The following is a 24,974-nucleotide window of genomic DNA, read 5'->3' on the forward strand; positions in this document are numbered from 1 at the left end:
ACATTTTACCTCAGACATTTAGTCCAGCATGGGAGGAGGGCATTCCTATCTGTCCCTGACCGCTCACTGGTGGGAGACGGAGGGTTGCCTCGCCTCGGGTCATCGATGGGCCCTCCTGTGCCTTGAGGTTATAGATACGGATCACAGGGCCGACACCATCTCTGAGTACTTGCGAGACATGATGAGAGATTGGATGTGGCATACTCATTCCAGTGGTAACTCGGGATTCATGGTCACAGACGCAGGAAGGAACATGATCTGGGCGGTTGAAAGTGCGGGCTTCACAAACGTCACATGCATGGCGCACTTGCTGCATAATTGTGTAAAAGATGGCTTCAAGGGGCCCGAAGAGAACAGCAAACAATGCACAAATATCTATAGTAACATAGAAACAAGAATGTATGTATGTGTATTTTATAACACTCTCAAAAAAGTAATATAAATCAGGATTATATGCTCTCTAATGGAGTAAATTGTCTGAGACTTTAAAGCATTTAACGGGAATGTTATCAGCACATTATAAGTAGATGTAGATTATCTTGTCAACATAGAGAAATAAACAGTAGACTACAGATAATAAATTTCCTTCACTGAAATCCGACTCCAGGAAAGGATGGACTTTATTATCTGTAGTCTACTGTTTATTTCTCTATGTTGACAAGATAATCTACATCTACTTATAATGTGCTGATAACATTCCTGTTAAATGCTTTAAAGTTTCAGACAATTTACTCCATTAGAGAGCATATAATCCTGATTTATATTACTTTTTTGAGAGTGTTATAAAATACACATACATACATTCTTGTTCCGAAGAGAACAGCACCACCACCGTCACTCAACTCATTGACCGCTGCCGCAGAATTGCGGGCTTCTTCCACCGTAGCACAAAGTCTGCAAAAATGCTGCGTGACAGACAGACCCTGGAGTGCCTCCCAGAACACAGGCTACTGCAGGATGTCTTCACCCGCTGGAACTCCACCTACAAGATGTTGGAGCGCATGGTGGAGCAACAGAGGGCAGTCCACGCCGTCTCACTGTCAATCGCGGCTCCGATAAACAAGCTGGTCCCCAACAACCAGGAGTGGATGACCATCGCTCAGCTGGTCGAGATCCTTCAACCATTTAAAATAACCACCGAGACTCTTTCTGGCCAGAAAGCTCTACTCAGCCAGGTGCTCCCTGTCATCTTACGGTTGAAGAGGCATTTGGAGACGCTGGGTGGACACAGTGCATTGCATTCTATGGCTGGGCCCCTGACTCCACAGGCCCAGGAGGTGGTCAGAAAGTTGACTTTCATCCTCCGTAAGCGTCTCCTCCTGCTGATGGAGAGTAAGACTCATGTTTTGGCAGCACTCTGCGACCCTTGCATCAAGGACACCGTCTGCCCCAAAGATTTGCCGAGGTGGAAGGCCGAACTTGTCTCGCTCGTGAGAGGAGAATACTCTCAGAGGGTGGGGGAACACTCAGAGCAAATCGTCGAAGCCGTTACTCCCCAAAACCCCAGCAGTTACTCCAGCACCGATTCCAATAGCCCCACCTTGCCACCAACAAGGAATGACGGTAGGGCAGTGCGGCAGAAAAGGAGGTGCGAGGAAAATTTCATACAGGAGAGTATCGCTTTTCTTTCAGAGGAAGGAACATCTTTGTCGGCCCAGGCAGCAAGGATAGACTTGGCTGAGTATTCTGTTAACCATTACTTTGAGGAGCCTCAGGAGAGTTTCTCCACCGATCAATTGACTTACTGGTCCTCCCAAAGCAAGGCATGGCCTGACTTCTCAACTGTCGCATGCAAGCTGTCCACCTACTAGCGTGCAAAGTGAGAGGGTCTTCAGCCTTGCAGGAGATGTCGTCACCCTCCAACGTAGCTCGCTCGACCCCCTTGCGGTGGAAAAGCTGGTCTTTCTGAAGGCCAACCTGCCACTTTTGGGCTATCCAGAGATTGATTTTGAGAGCACCATCCCGTAGATCACTATAGCCTTCTGTTTTCGAAAACCCGAAATTATTTCCTTTGAAATACTACCTACACTGACTTGTTATCAGCTGTGTCCCTCTGAATATTTCTTCATCAGTAGTCTTCCTGTACACCAAATTGGTTCATTTAGAAAAGGGGTGATATTGAGATCCTTCCTGAGGGAAGGTGGAGCACACAATACGTTGGAGATCCCCACTTGCAGACTTCGCTTGCATTCATTGGGTCAATCAATGAACCAAATTTATCTTAAAATCAATTTTAAGTTAAAAAGTTAAAAAAAAACCCCAAAAATAAGTAAACCCTTTAAAAAGGGAGGTCATTGAATTTACCTGAGAACTGCTGCTACTCTACTTTGGATCTATAGAGAGTTCTCACATTAACAACTACTAATCTCATCTTTAATCAATCCACTTCAACTACCTCCCCCCCCCCCAACATTTCACACCGCCGTGCAATCCAAGTCTCCTACACAAAAACCACACCAATGATTAACACCACCCTACCCACTAAAACTACCTCACCCCATATGACACTGTATTCAAAGATACAATCAAAATCCACATCCCAAAAACAAAGTCTGCTGATAGCGGGCTAATTGGCCCTAGGGGTCGAGCCCTTCTGCAAAAACAAGTGTGCTTTGCTTTTCTGATACCTCAAAGTAGTTATACCTGCTGACTGCGGGTTAATTGGCCGTTGGTGTCCATCCAATTTTCCTCCTTTTTTTTGTCCTTAAATTTGCCTTGCCTTGCCTTACGTTCCCTTTTAGTAGGTATTTTTTGCCTGTACCCCTCACTCCTACTGCAGTTAAAGTACACCGTATGTTGATTAGGTTTTCCCCTAATCAACAGAAACGTTCAGAAACGTTCAAAGACTTTGCTTTCTTTAAATCTCAAAATAGTTAGACCTGCTGAATGCGGGCTAATTGGCCCTTTGGGGTCGAGGCCTTCTGCTAAAAGCAGTGTGCTTTGCTTTCTGTTACCTCAAAGTAGTTACACCTGCTGACTGCGGGCCAATTGGCCCTTTGGGGTCGAGACCTTCTGCAAAAAATCAGTGTGCTTTGCTTTTCTTTTACCTCAAAGTTGTTAAACCTGCTGACTGAGGGCTAATTGACCCTTTGGGGCCTAGCCCTTCTGCAAAAACCAGTGTGCTTTGCTTTCTGTTACCTCAAAGTAGTTACAACCAGTGACTGCGGGCTCATTGGCCTTAGGGGTCAATACCTTATGCAAACACCAGTTTACTTTGCTTTCTGTTACCTTTAAGAAGTACACCTGCTGACCGGGCTAATTGGCCATTGGGGTCTATCCAATTTTCCTTCTCCCCCCCCCCTTAAATTTGCCTTGCCTTGCCTTTTAGTTGGTATTTTGGCCTGTATCCCTCACTCCTGCTGTGGTTAAAGTACACCGTATTTTGATTTGGTTTCCCCTTTGAGTGCTAGTACTTACAATCAGAAACATTCAAAGACTTGGCTTTCTTTTAATCTCAAAGCAGTTACACCTGCTGACTGCGGGATAAGTAGCCCTTTGGGGTTGAGCCCTTCTGCAAAAACCAGTGTGGTTTGCTTTCTGTTATCTCAAAATAGTTACACCTGCTGACTGCGAGAAAATTGGCCAAGCCCTTATTGAAAATCTATGTAATATAAAAAGAGAAAGGGCGTCCAATGGGACAGCAAAAGTCAAAATCCCCTCGATGAAAATTTACCAAATTTATCATGCACATACCTCAACCCACAAGGTATGCACGAATCGATTCAGAATTCTAAACAAAACTAAAACACACTCACAATTAGATAAAACAACTGAGCATGTGCAATGGCGCCCCGTCGCAAGTCCCAGGCGCGCGCACATGGCGTGAAAGAGGGGAGGAAGGTAGAGAAGAAAAGAAAGAGAGAAAGAGGGAGGCAAGGAAGGAAAGAGACAAGGAAGGGTGGAACCAAAGAGCAAAATAGGTGAGAAAAGAAACATATAGAGAAGGAAGAAAGAAGAAGGGAAAGAAAAAGAAAAAAAGAGGGAAGGAATGAAAGAGGGAGGGAAGGAAAGATAGGAAAAACTGAGAGAAAGAGGGAGAAAAGGTTGGCCACAGCAACGCGTGGCGGTTACAGCTAGTCCAGTATACTTTTCTTTCTGTTACCTCCAAGTAGTTACACCTGCTGACTGCGGGCTTTCATAACAGGGGAGCCATCATTCCCGAGGCCCCTTGAGGTTGTCATGTATGCATTTAGCTTTCACAGCATCTCTGCCATCCCCCTCCATCGAGGGCGGGCATTCTCGCTCAAAGGCCAGCTTGACTTCCCCTTTCCTCATGATGTGGCCAAAGTACTACTGTCTGCTTCCCTCAGTGCCCTTTTATGCACCCTTTCCTTGGTCGTTACCGGCCGCACTTCTGGTTGTCATGTATGCATTTAGCTTTCACAGCATCTCTGCCATCCCCCTCCATCGAGGGCGGGCATTCTCGCTCAAAGGCCAGATTGACTTCCCCTTTCCTCATGATGTGGCCAAAGTACTACTGCTTGCTTCCATCAACGCCCTTTTATGCACCCTTTCCTTAGTGGTTACCGGCCGCCCTTCCGGTTGTCATGTATGCATTTAGCTTTCACAGCAGGCAAGCAGTCATTCCCGGCCGCCCTTCCGGTTGTCATGTATGCATTTAGCTTTCACAGCATCTCGGGCGTCCCCCTCCATCGAGGGCGGGCATTCTCGCTCAAAGGCCCGCTTAACTTCCCCTTTCCTCATGATGTGGCTAAAGTACTACTGTCTGCTTCTATCAACGCCCTTTTATGCACCCTTTCCTTAGTCGTTACCGGCCGCCCTTCCGGTTGTCATGTGTGCATTTAGCTTTCACAGCAGGCAGGCAGGCATTCCCGGGGTCCCTTGCGGTTGTCATGTATGCATTTAGCTTTCAAAGCAGGCAAGCAGTCATTCCTGGCCGCGCTTCCGGTTGTCATGTATTCATTTAGCTTTCACAGCATCTTTGCCGTCCCCCTCCATCGAGGGCGGGTCTTCTCTCTCAAAGGCCAGCATGACTTCCCCTTTCCTCATGATGTGGCCAAAGTACTACTGCTTGCTTCCCTCAACGCCCTTTTATGCACCCTTTCCTTAGTCCTTCCCGGCCGCCCTTCCAGTTGTCATGTATTCATTTAGCTTTCACAGCAGGCAGGCAGGTATTCCCGGGGCCCCTTGCGGTTGTCATGAATGCATTTAGCTTTCGCCGCATCTCTGCCGTCCCCCTTCAATCCCCCATGAACCAGTAGGTGTTCGTTGGTTCAGATGTTTCTATTCCTTGTTCCCTATCTTTGGGTAGAGTCAGAAGTTCCCTTTTCAGCCTGGCAGGCAACCTCTCTGTAGTGCCCGGAAGAGAGGGCGCATGTGTTGGGCTTTCATAACAGGCGAGCCGTCATTCCCAGGGCCCCTTGCGGTTGTCATGTGTGCATTTAGCTTTCATAGCATCTCTGCCATTCCCCTCCAACCCCCCGTGAACCAGTAGATGCTCGTTGGTTCTGAGGTTTTTAATCCTTGCTCCCTATCTTTGGGGAGAGTCAGAAGTTCCCTTTTCAGCCTGGCAAGCAATGTCTCTGTTGTGCCTGGAAGAGAGGTTGCATGCATTGGGCTTTCATAACAGAGGAGCCATCATTCCGGGGGCCCCTTGCGGTTGTCATGTATGCATCTAGCTTTCACAGCAGGCAAGCAGTCATTCCCGGCCGCCTTTCCGGTTGTCATGTATGCATTTAGCTTTCACAGCAACTCTGCCATCCCCCTCCATCGAGGGTGGGCATTCTCGCTCAAAGACCAGCTTGACTTCCCCTTTCCTCATGATGTGGCCTAAGGACTAATGCTTGCTTCCATCAACGCCCTTTTATGCACCCTTTCCTTAGTCCTTCCCGGCTGCCCCTGCGGTTTTCATGTATGCATTTAGCTTTCACAGCAGGCAAGCAGTCATTCCCGGCCGCCCTTCCGGTTGTCATGTATGGCAGTTTGTAGGCATTGTAGTGTGAGCGTCAGCAGAGAAAAAGATGTGAGGCATCTTACCACAACAGGGCTAAGGATGCACACGAAGAGACACCACACAAATGTAAAGTTAGACGCAATTTTCCTCCTCCCCCGCCCCCTTAAATTAGCCTTGACTTGCCTTATGTTCCCTTTTAGTTGGTATTTTGTCCTGTACCCCTCACTCCTACTGCGGTTAAAGTACACCGTATGTTGATTAGGTTTCCCCTTTGAGTGCTGTTACTTACAATCAGAAATGTTCAAAGATTTTGCTTTCTTTTAATCTCAAAATAGTTAGACCTGCTGAATGCGGGCTAATTGGCCCTTTGGGGTCGAGGCCTTATGCTAAAAGCAGTGTGCTTTGCTTCCTGTTACCTCAAAGTACTTACATCTGCTGACTGCGGACTAATTGGCTTACTGCAAAAACCAGGGCCCCTTCCGGATGTCATGTGTGCATTTCCCTTTCACTGCATCTCTGCTGTCCCCCTCCAACCCCCCGTGAACCAGTAGGTGTTTGTTTGGAGGTTTTTAATCCTTGTTCCCTATCTTTGGGTAGAGTCAGAAGTTCCCTTTTCAGCCTGGCAGGCAATGTCTCTGTGGTACCCGGAAGAGAGGGTGTATGCGTTGGGCTTTCATAACAGGGGAGCCGTCATTCCCTGTGCCCCTTGCGGTTGTCATGTGTGCATTTAGCTTTCACGGCAAGTCTGCCATCCCCCTCCAACCCCCTATGAACCAGTAGGTGATCTTTGGTTCGGAGGTTTTTAATCCTTGCTTCCTATCTTTGGGTAGAGTCAGAAGTTCCCTTTTCAATCTGGCAGGCAACGTCTCTGTGGTGCCCGGAAGAGAGGGTGCATGCGTTGGGCTTTCATAACAGGGGGCTGTCATTCCCAGGGCCCCTTGCGGTTGTCATGTGTGCATTTCTCTTTCACTGCATCTGTGCCGTCCCCCTCCAACCCCCCGTGAACCAGTAGGTGTTCGTTGGTTCGGAGGTTTCTAATCCTTCTTTCCTGTATCTTTGGGTAGAGTCAGAAGTTCACTTTTCAGCATGGCAGGCAACGTCTCTGTGGTGCCCGGAAGAGAGGGCACATGCGTTGGGCTTTCATAACAGGGGGGCCGTCATTCTCGGGGCCCCTTGCACTTGTTATGTTTGCATTTCTCTTTCACTGCATCTGTGCCGTCCCCGTCCAACCCCCCATGAACCAGTAGGTGTTTGTTTGGAGGTTTTTAATCCTTGTTCCCTATCTTTGGATAGAGTCAGAAGTTCCCATTTCAGCCTGGCAGGCAATGTCTTTGTGGTGCCCGGAAGAGAGGGTGCATGCATTGGGCTTTCATAACAGGGGAGCCGTCATTCCCTGTGCCCCTTGCGGTTGTCATGTGTGCATTTAGCTTTCACGGCATCTCTGCCATCCCCCTCCAACCCCCTATGAACCAGTAGGTGATCTTTGGTTCGGAGGTTTTTAATCCTTGCTTCCTATCTTTGGGTAGAGTCAGAAGTTCCCTTTTCAGCCTGGCAGGCAACGTCTCTGTGGTGCCCGGAAGAGAGGGTGCATGCGTTGGGCTTTCATAACAGGGGGGCTGTCATTCCCAGGGCCCCTTGCGGTTGCCGTGTGCATTTCTCTTTCACTGCATCTGTGCCGTCCCCCTCCAACCCCCCGTGAACCAGTAGGTGTTTGTTGGTTTGGAGGTTTTTAATCCTTCTTCCCTGTATCTTTGGGTAGAGTCAGAAGTTCACTTCTCAGCCTGGCAGGCAACGTATCTGCGGTGCCTGGGAGAGGTGGCGTAAGTGTTGGGCTTTCATAACAGGGAAGCCGTCATTCCCGGGATGCGGTTGTCAGGTATGCATGTATGGTAGGATGACTCCTATCACTGGAATGTAGACATCGAGGGCTATAACCTCTTTCACAGAAACCGAACAAAGGGGATAGGAGGCGGAGTAGCCTTATATGTCAAAAACTCTTATGCTGCAGAAGAAATGCAAGACAGCAATCCGGGAAATTTATTTATTATTTATTTATTACTGCGCTTGTATACCGCCGTTTCTCAGCCTACATTGGCGACTCAACGCGGTTTAAAACACTACAATAATCAACAATATTCAGTTTAAAAAGCATAAAAACACATACACAATACACAATATTGGGCCACCAATACAAACCAATGCATCTCTTAACTAAAATCATAATCCAATTTCATCGTCTGTGATTACCAGTCCTTGATCATCAACTTCATTGCTCCGGATTAGCCGAATGCTTGTTCGAACATCCATGTCTTCAGTCTTTTTCGAAATACCATCAGCGAGGAGGCTGATCTTATCTCTATAGGGAGGGCATTCCAAAGCCGAGGGGCCACCACAGAAAAGGCCCTGTCTCTCATTCCCGCCAGCCACACCTGTGAAGCAGGTGGGATAGAGAGCAGGGCCTCCCCCGAACATCTTAGAGTCTTGGTGGGCTGATAGGCCGAGATACGTTTGGATAGATATGTTGGGCCAGAATCGTTTAGGGCTTTAAAGGCCAACGCCAGCACTTTGAATTGAGCCCGGTAGCAAATCGGCAGCCAGTGGAGCTGGTACAGCAGAGGAGTTGTATCCGAGCCGTCTTCAAAGGCAACCCCACGTAGAGAGCGTTGCAGTAGTCAAGACGGGATGTAACCAGAGCGTGGACTACCGTGGCCAAGTCAGACTTCCCAAGGTACGGTCGCAGTTGGCGCACGAGTTTTAACTGTGCGAATGCTCCCCTGGTCACCACCGAAACCTGGGGATCCAGGCTCAGCGATGAGTCCAGGATCACACCCAAACTGCGAACCTGTGTCTTCAGGGGGAGTGCGACCCTGTCTAACACAGGCTGTAACCCTATACCCTGTTCGGCCTTGCGACTGACCAGGAGTACCTCTGTCTTGTCTGGATTCAATTTCAATTTGTTCGCCCCCATCCAGACCGTCACAGCGGCCAAGCACCGGTTCCGGAGCTCGACAGCCTCCTTAGTAGCAGGCGGAAAGGAGTAACAGAGTTGGACATCATCTGCGTACAGATGACATCGCACTCCGAAACTCCGGATGATCTCTCCCAGCGGCTTCATGTAGATGTTAAACAACATGGGAGACAGTATTGAACCCTGAGGAACCCCACAAAACAAAGGTTGTGGGGTAGAACAGGAGTCCCCCAGTAACACCTTCTGAGACCAACCCTCGAGGAATGACCGGAGCCACTGCAAAACAGTACCTCCAAGACCCATCCCCGCGAGGCATCTCAGAAGGATACCGTGGTCGACGGTATCGAAGGCCGCTGAGAGGTCCAGCAGCACCAACAGGGACACACTCCCCCTGTCGAGCTCCCGACGCAGATCATCCACTAAGGCGACCAAGGCTGTCTCGGTACCATGCCCCGGCCTAAAGCCAGACTGTGCCAGGTCCAGATAATCCGTGTCTACCAAGAATGCCTGGAGTTGTGAGGCCATCACACGTTCCATGACTTTGCCCAAAAAGGGGAGATTGGAAACAGGCCGATAGTTGACGAATTGAGTGGGGTCCAGTGATGGTTTCTTCAACAGCGGTTTTATCACAGCTTGCTTTAAGCTGTCTGGAATTTTGCCCTCCCGAAGGGAGGCATTAACCACCACCTTCACCCACTCGGCCAATCCCCCTCTGGCCTCCTTCAGAAGCCAGGATGGGCAGGGGTCTAGGATGCATGTGGTAGCTCTCATGTCAGTAGAAAAAGGAAAAACAAGGAGGCGATAGGACCTCTTCGAGGAGAAGATGGGGCAATGCTGACAGGGGATAGGGAAAAGGCAGAACTACATAATGCCTTCTTTGCCTCAGTCTTCTCACAAAAAGAAAATCATCTTCAACCTCAGCAAGATGGAGTGGATGAGGGATTGGAGGACATCCAACCCCAAATTGGGAAACAAGTCGTCCAGGAATACCTGGCTGCTCTAAATGAGTTCAAGTGCCCAGGGCCAGATCAACTACACCCAAGAGTATTGAAGGAACTAGCGGAAGTCATTTCGGAACCATTGGCAACCATCTTTGAGAGTTCTTGGATAATGGGAGAAGTTCCAGCAGATTGGAGGAGGGCCAATGTGGTCCCAATCTTCAAGAAGGGAAAAAAGGATGACCCAAACAACTACCGTCCGGTCAGCCTCACGTTGATACCAGGCAAGATTCTGGAAAAGATTGTTAAGGAAGTGGTCTGCAAACACTTAGAAACAAAAGCGGTCATTGCTAGTAGTCAACATGGATTTATCAAAAACAAGTCATGCCAGACTCATCTGATCTCTTTTTTCGATAGAGTTACAAGCTGGGTAGATACGGGAAATGCCATGGATGTGGCGTACCTGGATTTCAGTAAGGCCTTCGACAAGGTCCCCCATGACCTTCTGGCAAGGAAACTAGTCCAATGTGGGCTAGGCAAAACTACGGTGAGGTGGATCTGTAATTGGTTAAATGGACGAACCCAGAGGGTGCTCACCAGTGCTTCCTCTTCATCCTGGAAAGAAGTGACGAGCGGAGTGCCGCAGGGTTCCGTCCTGGGCCCGGTCCTGTTCAACATCTTTATTAATGACTTAGATGAAGGGTTAGAAGGCATGGTCATCAAGTTTGCAGACACCAAATTGGGAGGGATAGCCAATAGTCCAGAGGACAGGAGCAGAATTCAAAACGATCTTGACAGATTAGAGAGATGGGCCAAAACTAACAAAATGAAGTTGACAAATGCAAGATACTCCACTTTGGCAGGAAAAACGAAATGCAAAGATACAGAATGGGGGACAATGCCTGGCTCGAGAGCAGTACGTGTGAAAAAGATGTTGGAGTCCTTGTGGACAACAAGTTAAACATGAGCCAACAATGTGATGTGGCGGCAAAAAAAGCCAATGGTATTTTGGCCTGCATCAATAGGAGCATAGTGTTTAGATCTAAGGAAGTACTGCTACCCCTCTATTCCGCTTTGGTTAGACCACACCTGGAATATTGTGTCCAATTCTGGGCCCCACAATTGAAGAGAGATATTGACAAGCTGGAATGTGTCCAGAGGAGAGCGACTAAAATGATAAAAGGTCTGGAGAACAAGCCCTATGAGGAACGGCTTAAGGAGCTGGGCATGTTTAGCCTGAAGAAGAGAAGGCTGAGAGGGGATATGATAGCCATGTATAAATATGTAAGAGGAAGCCACAGGGAGGAGGGAGCAAGCTTGTTTTCTGCTTCCCTGGAGACTAGGACGCGGAACAATGGCTTCAAACTACAAGGGAGGAGATTCCATCTGAACATGAGGAAGAACTTCCTGACTGTGAGAGCCGTTCAGAAGTGGAACTCTCTTCCCCAGAGTGTGGTGGAAGCTCCTTCTTTGGAAGCTTTTAAACAGAGGCTGGATGGCCATCTGTTGGGGGTTATTTGAATGCGATGTTCCTGCTTCTTGGCAGGGGGTTGGACTGGATGGCCCATGAGGTCTCTTCCAACTCTTAGATTCTATGATTCTATGATTCTATGATTTATCTTTCACAGCATCTTTGCCGCCCCCCCCCCCACCCCCACCCCCCGAACTATTAGGTGTTTGTTGGTTCAGAGGTTTCTAATCCTTCTTCCCTGTACCTTTGGGTAGAGTCAGAAGTTCACTTTTCAGCCTGGCCGGCAATGTCTGCGGTGCCCAGAAGAGAGGGCACATGCGTTGGGCTTTCATAACAGGGGGGCCGTAATTCCCTGGGTCCCTTGCAATTGTAATGTGTGCATTTCTCTTTCACTGCATCTGTCCCCCTCCAACCCCCCGTGAATCAGTAGATGTTCGTTGGTTCGGAGGTTTCTAATCCTTCTTCCCTGTTTCTTTGGGTAGAGTAAGAAGTTCACTTTTCAGCCTGGCAGGCAACGTCTCTGCGGTGCCGGGAGGGATGGCGTAAGTGTTGGGCTTACATAACAGGGGAGCCGTCATTCCTGGGGGCCCTTGCGGTTGTCATGTATGAATTTATCTTTCACAGCATCTCTGCCGTTCCCCTCCAACCCCCCCTGAACTAGTAAGTGTTCGTTGGTTCAGAGGTTTCCAATCCTTGTTCCCTGTATCTTTGGGTAGAGTCAAAAGTTCACTTTTCAGCCTTGCAGGCAACGTCTCTGCGGTGCCCAGGTGAGGTGGCGTATTCAGACATAAACTCAGGGGTGGTTAAGGCTCGATACCACCCGGGATGGCTTAGAGACAGTCTCACTAGAGGAACAAACCCATAGTATTCCTCCAGCAACCCCTGAGAAACAGTAGGCGTTTGTTAGTTCAGGAATTTTTAATCCTCTAACCCAGGCATGGGGAACCTTCGGCTCTCCAGGTGTGGTGGACTTCAACTCCCACAATTCCTTGTGCTGTCTTTATCCTACAAAGCCTCAAGGAATTGTGGGAGTTGAAGTCCACCACACCTGGAGAGCCGAAGGTTCCTGACCCCTGCTCTAACCCATCTTTGGGTACATTCAGAAGTTCAGTATTGAGCTTTGCAGGCAACGTCTCTGTAGTTCTTGGGAGAAGTGACGTATGCATTTGCACAACCCCCCCCCCCCCGAACCAGTAGGTGATTGTTGGTTCGGGAATCTTAAGTCCTCTTCCCCATCTTTTGGTACATTCATAAGTTCTGTGTTACGCGTGCTGTGATCTGGTATTACTCTGCTTGCCTCAGATCAACTTATGTGTGCAACACCTGGGTGGCCTCCTAATTTCTTTATTTTACAAATAAGGAATATTCATGTGAAATTTGTGTTCCTAACGCGTTAGTAATATGGTATATCCTGAGGGTTATGTCTGCCTGGCTGCTTTGTTAAGGCCAGTTCTTTTTTCACAGAGTTTCTTCTGGAATAAACAGTACCCTCTGATCAATGGGTGCTATTGCTTCTTGCTTGTTCTGAGTCTGCCAATTTTTTCAAGAGTATGCTTCAGTTGTGTGCTCTCTTCCCTCTGGAGCTTACCGTAGGCTTCCTCTCCTTCAGGGTTCTCTGTATGTCTGCTGTGTTGTGGTGGCCGATTAAAGGTCTGCAGCATACATTTCCCAAAAGGCTAGCTTATTTTCCTTGTTCCTCCTGTTACTTTATGCTTTCTCTGGAACGATTTCAACCGCCTAATGTTCTCCTGTCTTTAATCCATTGGCTTATTTAATGTTATTATCTGATATTCATAATCACAACGTTGGTTCATATCATTTTTCCATAAATTGATTTCTGCTTAAAGTTTTATAACCCTGTCCTTCCCAACACACAAGGGGGAATCAGAGGTGTGTCTGTTTTACTGCTTTATGTATTTGTGCATTCCTCCATGGTGGATTCAATTTACTTTCCCTTGGCCAGCAGGAGTTTCGTTCTAGGCGTATTTGGGTAGCTTTTTGCAATTACAAGGGTTGTGCGGGTGTTGGAATCATCTAAACCTCCCTATCCTATTTCCATGCTATCAATCCAGTATTTTAGTAATGTGGGAGTGTCAGTTTGTCTGCTCTGAGGAGGACAGCTATTGTTCATAGAGGAAGAGATTTAGAGAGATTTAGATTTGCTGTAATACTGGCATACATAGTCCATTGTTCTTCTCATTCACAATTTCTTACAGGGCAGTCCTGTGAGTCTTCTCTTTCCGTTTTGGAGGGATGGGTGCCCCCGTTTACCACACATTGTGGTGTCGCGTTACTCAAACACCACTACAAAACAGCTGACCTTGTCGGATGCCTTACCATTCTCTTCCGGCTAATGGTACTTTTTCCTCCCTCTCCATGTTGTTTGTGGTGTGAATATCCCAAATGCAGTTTTGCTGCTCCTTGCAGACGTATCACTGAGCTTGTCTGGTGAGTAATGTGCTCCTGAGTGGCATCGAAGGATGACATCTTCAGTGAGATGTCTTCTACAGATGTACAAATTGTCTGGAACTGTCTGACTGGCTGCTGAGTGTTGGCCAGTACTTCATGCCAAACTATCCTCGGGAATAACCACAACTCTCTGCTCTATGCGTGCAACTGCTTTCTTATTAAGGTGACTTTGAACCCTTTTGTTCTTCCACATGTGAGCTGCCCTTTCCCAGCTATCTTTTACCTTACTGTTGAGTCACGGGGCTACCTGGTTGTCTGCTGTGTGTTGGTGGGCCATTCTGGTCTCAGGATTTTGTTGCGAAGGTCTCCTTGTATGCCTCGTTCCTTGTGTTCCTTTCTTCACTTTGTGCTGGGAGCAGTTCTGTCCTTGAGGTATTTCTAACTTTCCCTTGCTTTCATGTGATTCACTGCTACCATTAACGTGAGTAGCGACCGTACAGACTTAGGGAATGGGAGTAGAGAAGGGAGGATACAGCTTGTCCCGCGCTTCGCTTCCAACAACACCTGATGTGCACCCTTTTAGTTGAAATCCACTTCTCTGGAATCCCCCAGCCACATTCCATTCCTTGGTGTTCCCTGGGATATGGACCGATGTAACCTTTGTCTTTAAATGACATTTTCTCTGCATCGCTGGCATCAGGTTTCTTCCTCTTCCCTTTGACATCCAAAGCAGTTTTGGCTTTCTCCTCATATGGATCCCCGCAGCATCCGTAGAGCAAGACCACTGTATCCTTGGTATCCATCTCTCTGTGCCCCTGCTTTTATTTTTCCAGTTTTCCTTCTCCTTCCTTCGGGGGGCGTAAAGGGTTTATGCACCCCTTCTGGCATTGAGGTGGCCAGAAAGGTGCGCTGTCCTTAAGTGCAGGCAAGAATTCCGGCAGAAACTCATGGGGTGGGTTAAGGCTCGATGCCACCCCCGAGGGCTTTGAGATAGTCGCACTGGGGGAACAATCCCATACTGTTTCCACAAACTTTTTCAAGAACAACTCATTTCCTTTTGGAAACGGAACAATAGTATGATTCCTCATGAGGGATGGTGCACCTCTCAATACTTTTGTCATCCCCACAACTTCTCTTTGCCTTCATACAAAGAAGTGCTCAATAATAGAGCTTGAAATACCTTTTCATCAACGTACAGAAACTACCTCGTTTAAAAATTTTAAAAACAAAGATGAAAAAAAAACCCTAAAAAACCTATTAAAAACTGGGGCGGAATTGCATTTATCAGAGAACAGCTGCTACAGTATTTCTGCACTCTTTACTATGTTATTCTCCTGCTCTCATCTTTAATCAATACACATTACCTGCCTACCTACTCATCTCAACCCTTTCCACCGTGTTGCAATGCAAATCTCCATCCCAAGAACAAACACTGCAATTACTCTGGCACCCTTCCCCCCCCCCCCCCCTGCTCCTGGAACTCCAATCTGTCTGCTATTATCCATCTATTACAAACTTCCCTCTTTATCTCCTTTGTCTCGGGGAACTACTGCTTGATTACTGGGTGAGTCTGGATCAGTTGGATCTATCAGCGGAAGACGTTCTGTCACATTTCTACAATGAATCTGTGAGGAACGGAGAACTTAACCTGCTTGCTTTGTTCTTACTTGGGCCGTGTTTCCCTCTATGAAAAAATTGTTTAGGCTCCCCGGGAGAGAGACAAGGCGGCTTGGTATGCCCATCCCACCCAGAATTTATCGCAATTTAGGAACGTTCCTCTGCAGTTTGATGGAGTGCCATTGACACCTGACATTTTTTCTCATGCCAGCTTTACGTCTCCATCCCCGACCTTTACTGTTACCGTATTTTTTTACCATCCCAGGCACAGTTTCCTCTTTACCTCCTTTGTATACGTGGAGCTACTGCTTGATTGCTGCATGACTTTGAATCTTTTAGAGTACCCCGCGGAGGACGTACCATCATGTTTCTTGAATGAATATATGAGGAACGGATTATTTACCGCAATTTAGGAACGTCATGTGTGCATTTCTCTTTCACTGCATCTCTGCCGTCCCCCTCCAACCCCCCGTGAACCAGTAGGTGTTCGTTGGTTCGGAGGTTTGTAATCCTTGTTCCCTGTATCTTTGGGTAGAGTCAGAAGTTCACTTCTCAGCCTGGCAGGCAACGTCTCTGCGGTGCCTGGGAGAGGTGGCGTATGTGTTGGGTTTTCATGACAGGGGAGCCGTCATTCCCGGGGCCCCTTGCGGTTGTCATGTATGCATTTAGCTTTCACTGCATCTCGGCCATCCCCCTCCATCGAGGGCGGGCATTCTAGCTCAAAGGCCAGTTTGACTTCCCCTTTCCTCATGATGTGGCAGAAGGACTACTGTTTGCTTCCATTAACGCCCATTTCTGCACCCTTTCCTTAGTCCTTCCCGGCCGCCCTTCTGGTTGTCATGTATGCATTTAGCTTTCACAGCAGGCAAGCAGTCATTCCCGGGGCCCCTGGCGGTTGTCATGTATGCTTTTAGCTTTCACAGAATCTCTGCCGTCCCCCTCCAACCCCCCAGTAGGGTGTTCGTTGGTTCGGAGGTTGGTAGTCCTTGTTCCCTGTATCTTTGGGTAGAGTCAGAAGTTCACTTTTCAGCCTGGCAGGCAACGTCTCTGTGGTGCCCGGGAGAGGTGGCGTATGCGTTGGGCATTGGTTGTCAAAGGGAAGAGGAAGAAAACAGACACCACTGATGCAGAGGAGCAGTCAGTCAAAGACAAAGAAAGCATGTGGCAACGTAAATGGCAAGCGGTCATTCCTGGGGGAATGGAAAGAGTGACGGTTGTACACAACCGGTGTGCAGGATCAGTGCCCCCCCCCCCCGGAAGGGCTTATAGACTGTCTCACTGGAGGACGGCTGATATGCAGTGAAAGATGATTGCAGACAGACACTCCTGGGGGGTTAATGGACTTACTGCCCCCCGGGAGGGCATGGAGGTGGCCAGAAAGGGAATTGGCCTTCACACAGCAGGCAAGTAGACAGTCCCAGGGGGGCAGGATCAATGCCCCCCCGGGAGGGCTTAGAGACTGTCACTGGAGGACAGCTGATATGCAGTGAAAGATTATTACAGATAGACACTCCCGGGGGGTGAATAGACTTACCGCCCCCCGGGAGGGCATGGAGGTGGCCAGAAAGGGAATTGGCCTTCACACAGTAGGCAGGCAGTCCCCAGGGGGGGGGGCGCAGGAGGGAGGGGAAAGGGAGGGCTTATAAGCTGTCTCACTTGGGGACGGCTGATATGCTGTGAAAGTAGATTGCATGCAGACACTCCCGGGGGTTAATTGACTTACCGCCCCCTGGGAGGGCATGGAGCTGGCCAGAAAGGGAATTGGCCCTCACAGAGCAAGCTAGCAGGCATTCCCAGGGGTGCCAGGGTCAAGCGCCCCCCCCCCCCCCCCGGGAGGGCTTAGAGGCTGTCTCACTTGGGGACGGCTGATATGCTGTGAAAGTAGATTGCATACAGACACTCCCGGGGGGTTAATTGACTTACCGCCCCCTGGGAGGGCATGGAGCTGGCCAGAAAGGGAATTGGCCTTCACAGAGCGGGCTAGCAGGCATTCCCAGGGGTGCCAGGGTCAAGCCCCCCCCCCCGGGAGGGCTTAGAGGCTGTCTCACTGGGGGACGGCTGATATGCTGTGAAAGTAGATTGCATACAGACACTCCCAGGGGGTTAATTGACTTACCGCCCCCTGGGAGGGCATGGAGCTGGCCAGAAAGGGAATTGGCCTTCACAGAGCAAGCTAGCAGGCATTCCCAGGGGTGCCAGGGTCAAGCGCCCCCCGCCCCGGAGGGCTTAGAGGCTGTCTCACTTGGGGACGGCTGATATGCTGTGAAAGTAGATTGCATACAGACACTCCTGGGGGGTTAATTGACCTACGGCCCCCCGGGAGGGCATGGAGGTGGCCAGAAAAGGGAATTGGCATACCCATCACAGAGCAGGCAAGCAGACATTCCCGGGGGGGGGGGGCAGGGTCAAGCGCCCCCCCCCCGGGAGTGCTTATAGGCTGTCTCACTGGGGGACGGCTGATATGCTGTGAAAGTAGATTGCATACAGACACTCCCGGGGGGGTTAATTGACTTACGGGCCCCCGGGAGGACTTGGAGAAGGCCGGGAAAGGTATTGGCCTTTATCAAGCAATCAAGCAGGCAGTCCCCGGGGGGGGGGGCAGGAACAATGCCTCCCCCCCCCCAGGGGAGCTTAGAGGCTGTCTCATGGAGAATGGCTGATATGCTGTGAAAAATGATTGCAGACAGACACTCCCGGGGGGTCAATGCCCAATGCTCCCCTGGGAGGACTTGGAGAAGGCCGGGAAAGGTATTGACCACCGAGCAATCAAGCAGGCAGTCCCGGGGGGGGGGGGCAGGATCAATGCCCCCCCCCCGGGGAGCTTAGAGGCTGTCTCACTGGAGGACGGGCTGATATGCTGTGAAAGATGATTGCAGACAGACACTCCTGGGGGGTCAATGCCCAATGCCCCCCGGGAGGACTTGAAGAAGGCCGGGAAAGGTATTGGCCTTACACTCCAAAGGTGTTGTTGGCTGATGCCCCCCCCCCCCCGGGAGGATTTGGAGAAGGCCGGAATGGGGCGCGAGCCTTCAGAAACCAGGCAAGCAGGCAGTCCCGGGGGGGTCAAGGCTCCATGGCCCCCGGGAGGGCTTGGAGGTGGACGGAATGGGCCACGTTTGCCTTCACTGCAGCCAGCCAGCCAGTCAGCCAGCCTTTCTGTCTGTGTCTGTCTGTCTGTCTATCTGTCAGTCAGTCCGTCCGGGGGTTAATGTATGATGGCCCCCAGGAGGTCTGGAAGGTGGCTGGAATCGGGCACGTTTGCCTTCAGTGCATGCAGCCATTCTGTCTGTCTGTCTGTCAGTCAGTCCGTCCGTCCGTCCGTCCGGGGGATAATGCACAATGTCTGTCTGTCTGTCAGTCTGTCTAGGGGTTAATGCATGATGGCCCCCGGGAGGGCTTGGGTGTGGTCGGAATGGGGTGCATTTGCCTTCAGTACAGGCAGGCAGCCTGTCTGTCTGTCTGTGTCTGTCTGTCTGTCTGTATGTCAGTCAGTCCGTCCGGGGGTTAATGAATGATGGCCCCCGGGAGGGCTTGGAGGTGGGCGGAATGGGTACTGGCCATCACAGTCAGATTATCTGCTTTGAACTGGATTACATGAGTCTTCACTTTTCTACAAATTTGGAAGTGTTTTGATAATTTGATTATAAGTACAGTACAGTTATTATTTGTTTCAAGTTATGTTATATATGATATTTAATTTAATTTATGTATTATTTATTTTATTTTCTATTTCTGTAATGTATGTATTTTACTACATTTTATGATACTACTATTATTGTTTGGATATAATATTTTAAAATTTATAAATTCATTTATGTATATTTGTTTATTCCTTTAATTTTTAATTTTTTAATTTCTTATTTATGTTGATTTGTTTATTTTTAATGTAATGTTTTTTTTCATTTATAAATTAATTTCTGTGGATTTTAAATTATATACTTACTTAATGAATTTGATTTCACCCACCCACCTCTCCCAGTGGGAATTGGTCCTTACTTAACTTGCACTACTGCCAACAGCGAGAGTACGCTCGCATCGCTGCCCTAGCAAAGAGAAAACCACGCGGGCGCGGAGAAAGAGGCGGAGAAAGAGGCAGAGTCTTCGACATCATCAGCCGTGCTGGCACAGTTTGCTCTCCCAAGACGCTAGTTTGCGCCGGCTCTAACACCACTGGAGTTACAAATTCCTCTTCTTAACATGGATTTTTTTGGTTCCAGGTGAGAAGTGCAAATTATGATGCTGACCCATTTGTTCAGGAATTTCAGTTTAAAGTTCGTGATGAAATGGCCCATGTGAAAGGACGTGTGCTCCCAGCCCCCATGCTGCAATATGGAGGAAGAGTAAGAAACTCTTATTTCCACCTTGATGTAATACTAGATGGTTTGTTACTTTAGCTTATAGTTCTGTCTTCGTTTTGTTATTTTGAGTTTATGTAACTGTACTATGACCCCAGTATTCTATTCTTTAGTATTTATTTATTTGCGGTATTTTTATACCGCCCATCTCAACTCGGAAAGGGACTCAGGGCAGTTCACAGTGTTTCGTTTCTATGCAAAGCCCTGGATTGTAGTAGTGTTCTCCAGCTCTAGAGATTCCCAAAAGGAATTGATTATGATGATCTAGCTCTATTTCCATCTAGCTTGAGACATGGTGAATGGACAGAAGTGGCTTTGTTACTCGGTGGTTGATGTCAGCTGGAAAGTGGATAGGAAAATTTGTCCCTGTTTGTTCCACTGGACCTCTTGGTAACTTTCTGTACCACTGGGCATGGTATCGTCTTGGGTGTTTTTGGCAATGGTTTCAGTACTTCTTGGAGGAACAGCTTCAAAGGATGGTGCTGGAAAATTCAGACAATAAGCAGTATTCATTTGTGGTGACCTCCATGTTCTTTACTTATACTTTATACTATTTAGTGTGTATGTAGAACTCTAAAGGAGATCATTTAAAGGCCTGTGCCACCAGTACGTTGTGGACACCCTTCTTTTATTTATCATTTCCGCAAGAAGTGGAAAAGGGGAGAAATCACCAAAGAAGAATTCAAACAAATAACCAACTCCTGTAGGGAAAAGGTTCACAAAGCTAAAGTAGCAAAATGAGCTCAGGCTTGCCAGGGACAGTAAAAACAATAGAAAGGGCTTCTTTGCTTACGTGGTAGAAAAAGGAAGAACAAGGAGGTGATAGGGCCTCTGCAAGGAGAAAATGGGGAAATGCTGATAGGGGATAGGGAAAAGGCACAATTACTTAATGCCTTCTTTGCCTCAGGCTTCTCACAAAAAGAAAGCCGTCCTCAACCTCAGCAACATGGAGTGGATGAAGGATTGGGGGAAATCCAACCCCAAATAGGGAAACAAATCATCCAGGAATACCTGGCCACTCTAAAAGAATTCAGTCCCCAGGACCGGACCAACTACATCCAAGAGTATTGACGGAACTAGCAGAAGTTATTTTGGAACCACTGGCAATCATCTTTGAGAGTTCTTGGAGAACGGGAGAATCCCAGCAGATTGGAGGAGGGCCAATGTGGTCCCTATCTTCAAGAAGGGAAGAAAGGACGACTTAAGCAATTGTCATCCGATAAGTCTCACATCGATACCAGGCAAGATTCTGGAAAATATCAAGGAAGTGGTCTGCAGACACTTAGAAAGGAATGTGGTCATCGCTAATAGTCAACACGGATTTATCAAAAACAAGTCATGCCAGACTAATCTGATCTCTCTTTTTTTATAGAACTAAACCTCAGGGGATGACAAGAGTCAATCATACTACGTATATTATAGTGTAACATTTTAATTCATGAGCTGCCTTGCCTCCCTAGGTGAAATAAGCAATTATGACATAAAAGTTACAGATAGTGTACATTTTTAGAATCTTGGTATCCATGTTATGTCATTTTTGGGGTTTTTTCCCCCTAGAATCGAACAGTGGCAACACCAAGCCATGGTGTGTGGGATATGCGTGGAAAACAATTTCATACAGGTGTGGAAATCAAGATGTGGGCCATTGCTTGCTTTGCAACACAGAGGCAGTGTCGTGAAGAAATCTTAAAGTAAGCCATTTGTTCAGGCAATGAGTGGTTTCTAAATTTGCCCAACCCGATACCATTACTTAGGGAGTTGGAGATCACCCCTTAAAAAGAGGCTGGGGTAAAGGAAGTGAATTCAGTGCTTCTCCCTTCAAACTGGAGAAGCTGACTTATTTTTTCAGCTGAAATTATTCACAGGTAGGAACAATTTGCCCAGACTTTAACTGCTGCTAGTTTATTTCATACATCTCTATTTTTTATGAAGTTCTGTGGGTGATTTTGAGTATATTGTTCCATTCAAGCTGGTGCATCAGGCGTTGTCCATCCAGAATAATCAGGCTCTTCCCCTGACATATCACTGTGTCCAGGGATCTCAAACATTGCTATATGATCCTATACATATGTAATGACCTTATCTGTGGCTGAGACAGCAGGTGCATCTACATTGTAGAATCAGTACAGTGTGACACCACTTTAATTGCCATGGCGCACTGCTGTGGAATCCCAGGAGTGGTACTTTTGTGAGATATTTACCCTCCTTTGCCAAAAAGTGCTTTGTTAGCACCACTATTAACCACAGCTGATGTACCATATATACTCGAATATAAGCCGAATTTTTCAGCCCTTTTTTAAGGCTAAAAAAGCCCTCCTCGGCTTATACTCGTCAAAGTTATTTATTATTTTACTGTTATTATTAATTTTATTACATTTATTATTTTACTCTATTATTATTATTATTATTACATTTTCATTAGTTTATGCTTTTATTATTTTTATTACATTTATTATTTTACTCTATTATTATTTTTACATTTATTATTTTGCTCTATTGTTATTATTACATTTACATTATTTTACTCTGTTATTATTTTAATTATTTTACTCATTATTATGATTATAACATTTATTTTACTCTATTATTATTAAATTTATTATTTTATCCTATTATTACAGTTATTATATTTCCATTATTTTACTCTATTATTTTATTGATTACATTTATTATTCTACTCTATTATTATTAGAAGTGTATGTAAGCACATTTATGTTGAAGAAGGTTAGAATAATGGTTTAATCAGAGTTGGACAGTCTTATCTCAAATTACTGTTTTATGTAAATGCTCAAAAACATTTAATCTCCTGATGCCTCAATTAATGTAATTTTATTAGTATCTATTTTTATTTTGAAATTTACCAGTCACTGCTGCTTTTTCTGCATGGCCTCTGAGAATGCATACTTATGGAGAATCTGCGCCTGCACAGGTCCAACAGAAAACTTCCCAAGTTGAAACTTTTAAGTTTTGACGGTAACTCTGCCCAGCTGCCCGCAGGGCATAAAAGGCGCCACGCGCGCGCACTCCTCCATTCCTGTTTTTTCCGCCGCACGTCCCGCTCGGAAATTCCTATTATGTCAACGACCAGATTCAAGCATTGTGTCCAATGCTCGTAAAAACTGCCTGATTCAGACAAGCACTCAAAGTGCCTCCGGTGCCTTGGCGAGGGCCATAATACTTCGACTTGTCGACACTGCCAGGCCCTCACGGCACAATCAAGAAAAAATAGAGCAGCTCGGCTGAAGATGTTGCTTTACGAACAGACCTTAGCCCCTCAGCCATCGACGTCAACAGCTGCGATGTCTCAACCATAGTCGGCTCTCTCAACATCTTCGACCTTCCTGCCACCTAGACCGGCCTCTCCAAGCCAAACAACCTCGCCAAGCCAAACAACTGTGTACGCTCACGATGCAGACGGCACCGGCGAGGCGTCCATCCACGTCGAGCTCCGTGGCTTCGGTTCGGTCAACAGGGTCGACTTCCGCCACTCCACCATTGACTTCGGCCATGAGAATCGCCTTCAAGCGATCTTATGAGGAGGCTAGATGGGCCAAGTCAACACAGCCCGCGGTTCCCCCGACCCCGGGGAAATCTCTTAAATCTTCCCAGCCTCCAGCTAAGAAGAGGGTCCAACCTCGTTCTTCCTCCTCTTCTTTGTCAAGAAGAGTGGTCAGACCTCCTTGGCAACTTCTTCATTGAAGTAATCACCGATCCAACCGGCTCAACAACAACCTCTCTCGGTCGAGCCTACACCGGAGGTGCAACCTGAGGTAGAGGCTCACGTGTCATCAGGACAATCGGTTCGGACCGTGATAGAGCTCCCTCAGCAACGTCCGACAGAGAGGCAAGAACTTTTCCCGCCTCCATCAACACCAGAGAGAAGGCACCAAACTACTCGATTGGCTAGAGCTGCCCAGGCCTCAGCTTCCAAACAGCCTCCTCCCCCATCATCTCCGGTGGGAGTTGCTAGGCCGCTTCCAGCTGCATCAAGACAACCGTCTTCGTCCCCTCACCCATCTGAGGAGGACGATCAGGACAAAGACATTGAGGGCTCGATCTATTCGGAGTCGGTTCTCTCCCTCGGCATCGAGAGGTCGCCGACACATGACGCTTATGAAGCAGAGCCTCCATCACCGATAGTCAACGTTTTTGCCGACCTGATGGCCAGGATGGCTGAGACCCTTGGTCTGGAAGTCAAGCAAACATCCAAGGCTGTGACTGACCCTGTGTTCAAGAGGGTCCAATCCTAGACACCTCCAGCCCCTCTCCTTCCATTCCTTCCTTATCTACTGGAAGTAATCCAGGCATCTTGAAAAACCCCTTCATCGATACCACCGACGTCCAAGCGTATCGAAGCCTGGTGCCGTACCAATGACGAAGGGTTAGAATGGCTCAAACACCATCTAGACACAAACTCCGTCGTCGTCAAGGCGGCTCAGTCTGGAAGACAGTCAAACAACCCTTCGGACCAAGAAGGAAAGCGTTTCAACACTGTGGGCAGAAAACTGTATTCGAGAGCCCTCCCCTTGGCAGGAATGGCCAAATATGGAGCCTGCATGGGGGCCTATCAGCAGACTATATGGGAAAAGGCCCAACCTTTTCTGGCAAAGCTGTCTGATGAAGATCGAGCAGTCCTTTCTGCATTATCTCAGGAAGCGACTTTGTTGGCCCACCATCAGATGCAGATGGCTAAGCATACCGGCGATATCGCGGGCAAGATGATAGGCCAAGCCATAGCAATCCGAAAGCACTCCTGGCTGCGTTCATCTGGCCTGTCTTCGTCATCCCGTCAAGTAATCGAGGATCTCCCCTTCAATGCCCTGGGATACTTCAATGCCGGAACGGACGATAAGCTGAAGTCAAACCAAGACTACAAAATACTCGCTTCAAAATGTGGTGTTGAAACTCATCCTCAAACCCAGCGCACACGGTGGTATGGATACCGGCAACTTCGCTTCGGATCCTATCGACACCAGTCAGCAAGACAAAGTTTTCGCCCACTTCCCGCAGCTCAGGCTCAGCCGCAACAACAACAATGCCGAGCACAACAACCCCAGAGGTCCCGATCTTGTCAAACGCAGACCAATTGCAACTCAAGGCGTCGGGTTTGACGTTTTCCCTGACGATACCGAATCCGTGTCCGCTACTTCTGCCATGCCCACCTCGCCCTCATTCGTGCACCATCAGACCGCCACTTTACCACCACGATCGGGAGTCCTGCCAAGTTTGGAGATGGTTTCAAAAATTTCATCCATGCCTAGCACCACATTATGTCAGATGTATGAGTGCTAAAGATTGTTCG

General features: G+C 47.9%; 1 protein-coding gene across 3 annotated transcripts in view; it reads left to right on the forward strand.

The window, feature by feature from the left end:
- The window catches only part of LOC137095532 (protein argonaute-3-like), a 255,766-nt gene that overhangs the window by 164,131 nt on the left and 66,661 nt on the right, over positions 1 to 24,974 (forward strand). For all 3 annotated transcript variants that reach the window (XM_067462306.1, XM_067462304.1, XM_067462305.1), the window contains exons 10-11: positions 19,535 to 19,657; positions 21,230 to 21,363. In XM_067462306.1, coding sequence (XP_067318407.1) covers positions 19,535 to 19,657; positions 21,230 to 21,363 — 257 coding nt within the window. The remainder of the gene's footprint in view (positions 1 to 19,534; positions 19,658 to 21,229; positions 21,364 to 24,974) is intronic.

This window comes from Anolis sagrei, chromosome Y (assembly GCF_037176765.1).
Source record: "Anolis sagrei isolate rAnoSag1 chromosome Y, rAnoSag1.mat, whole genome shotgun sequence".
Classification (NCBI taxonomy): Eukaryota; Metazoa; Chordata; class Lepidosauria; order Squamata; family Dactyloidae; genus Anolis; species Anolis sagrei.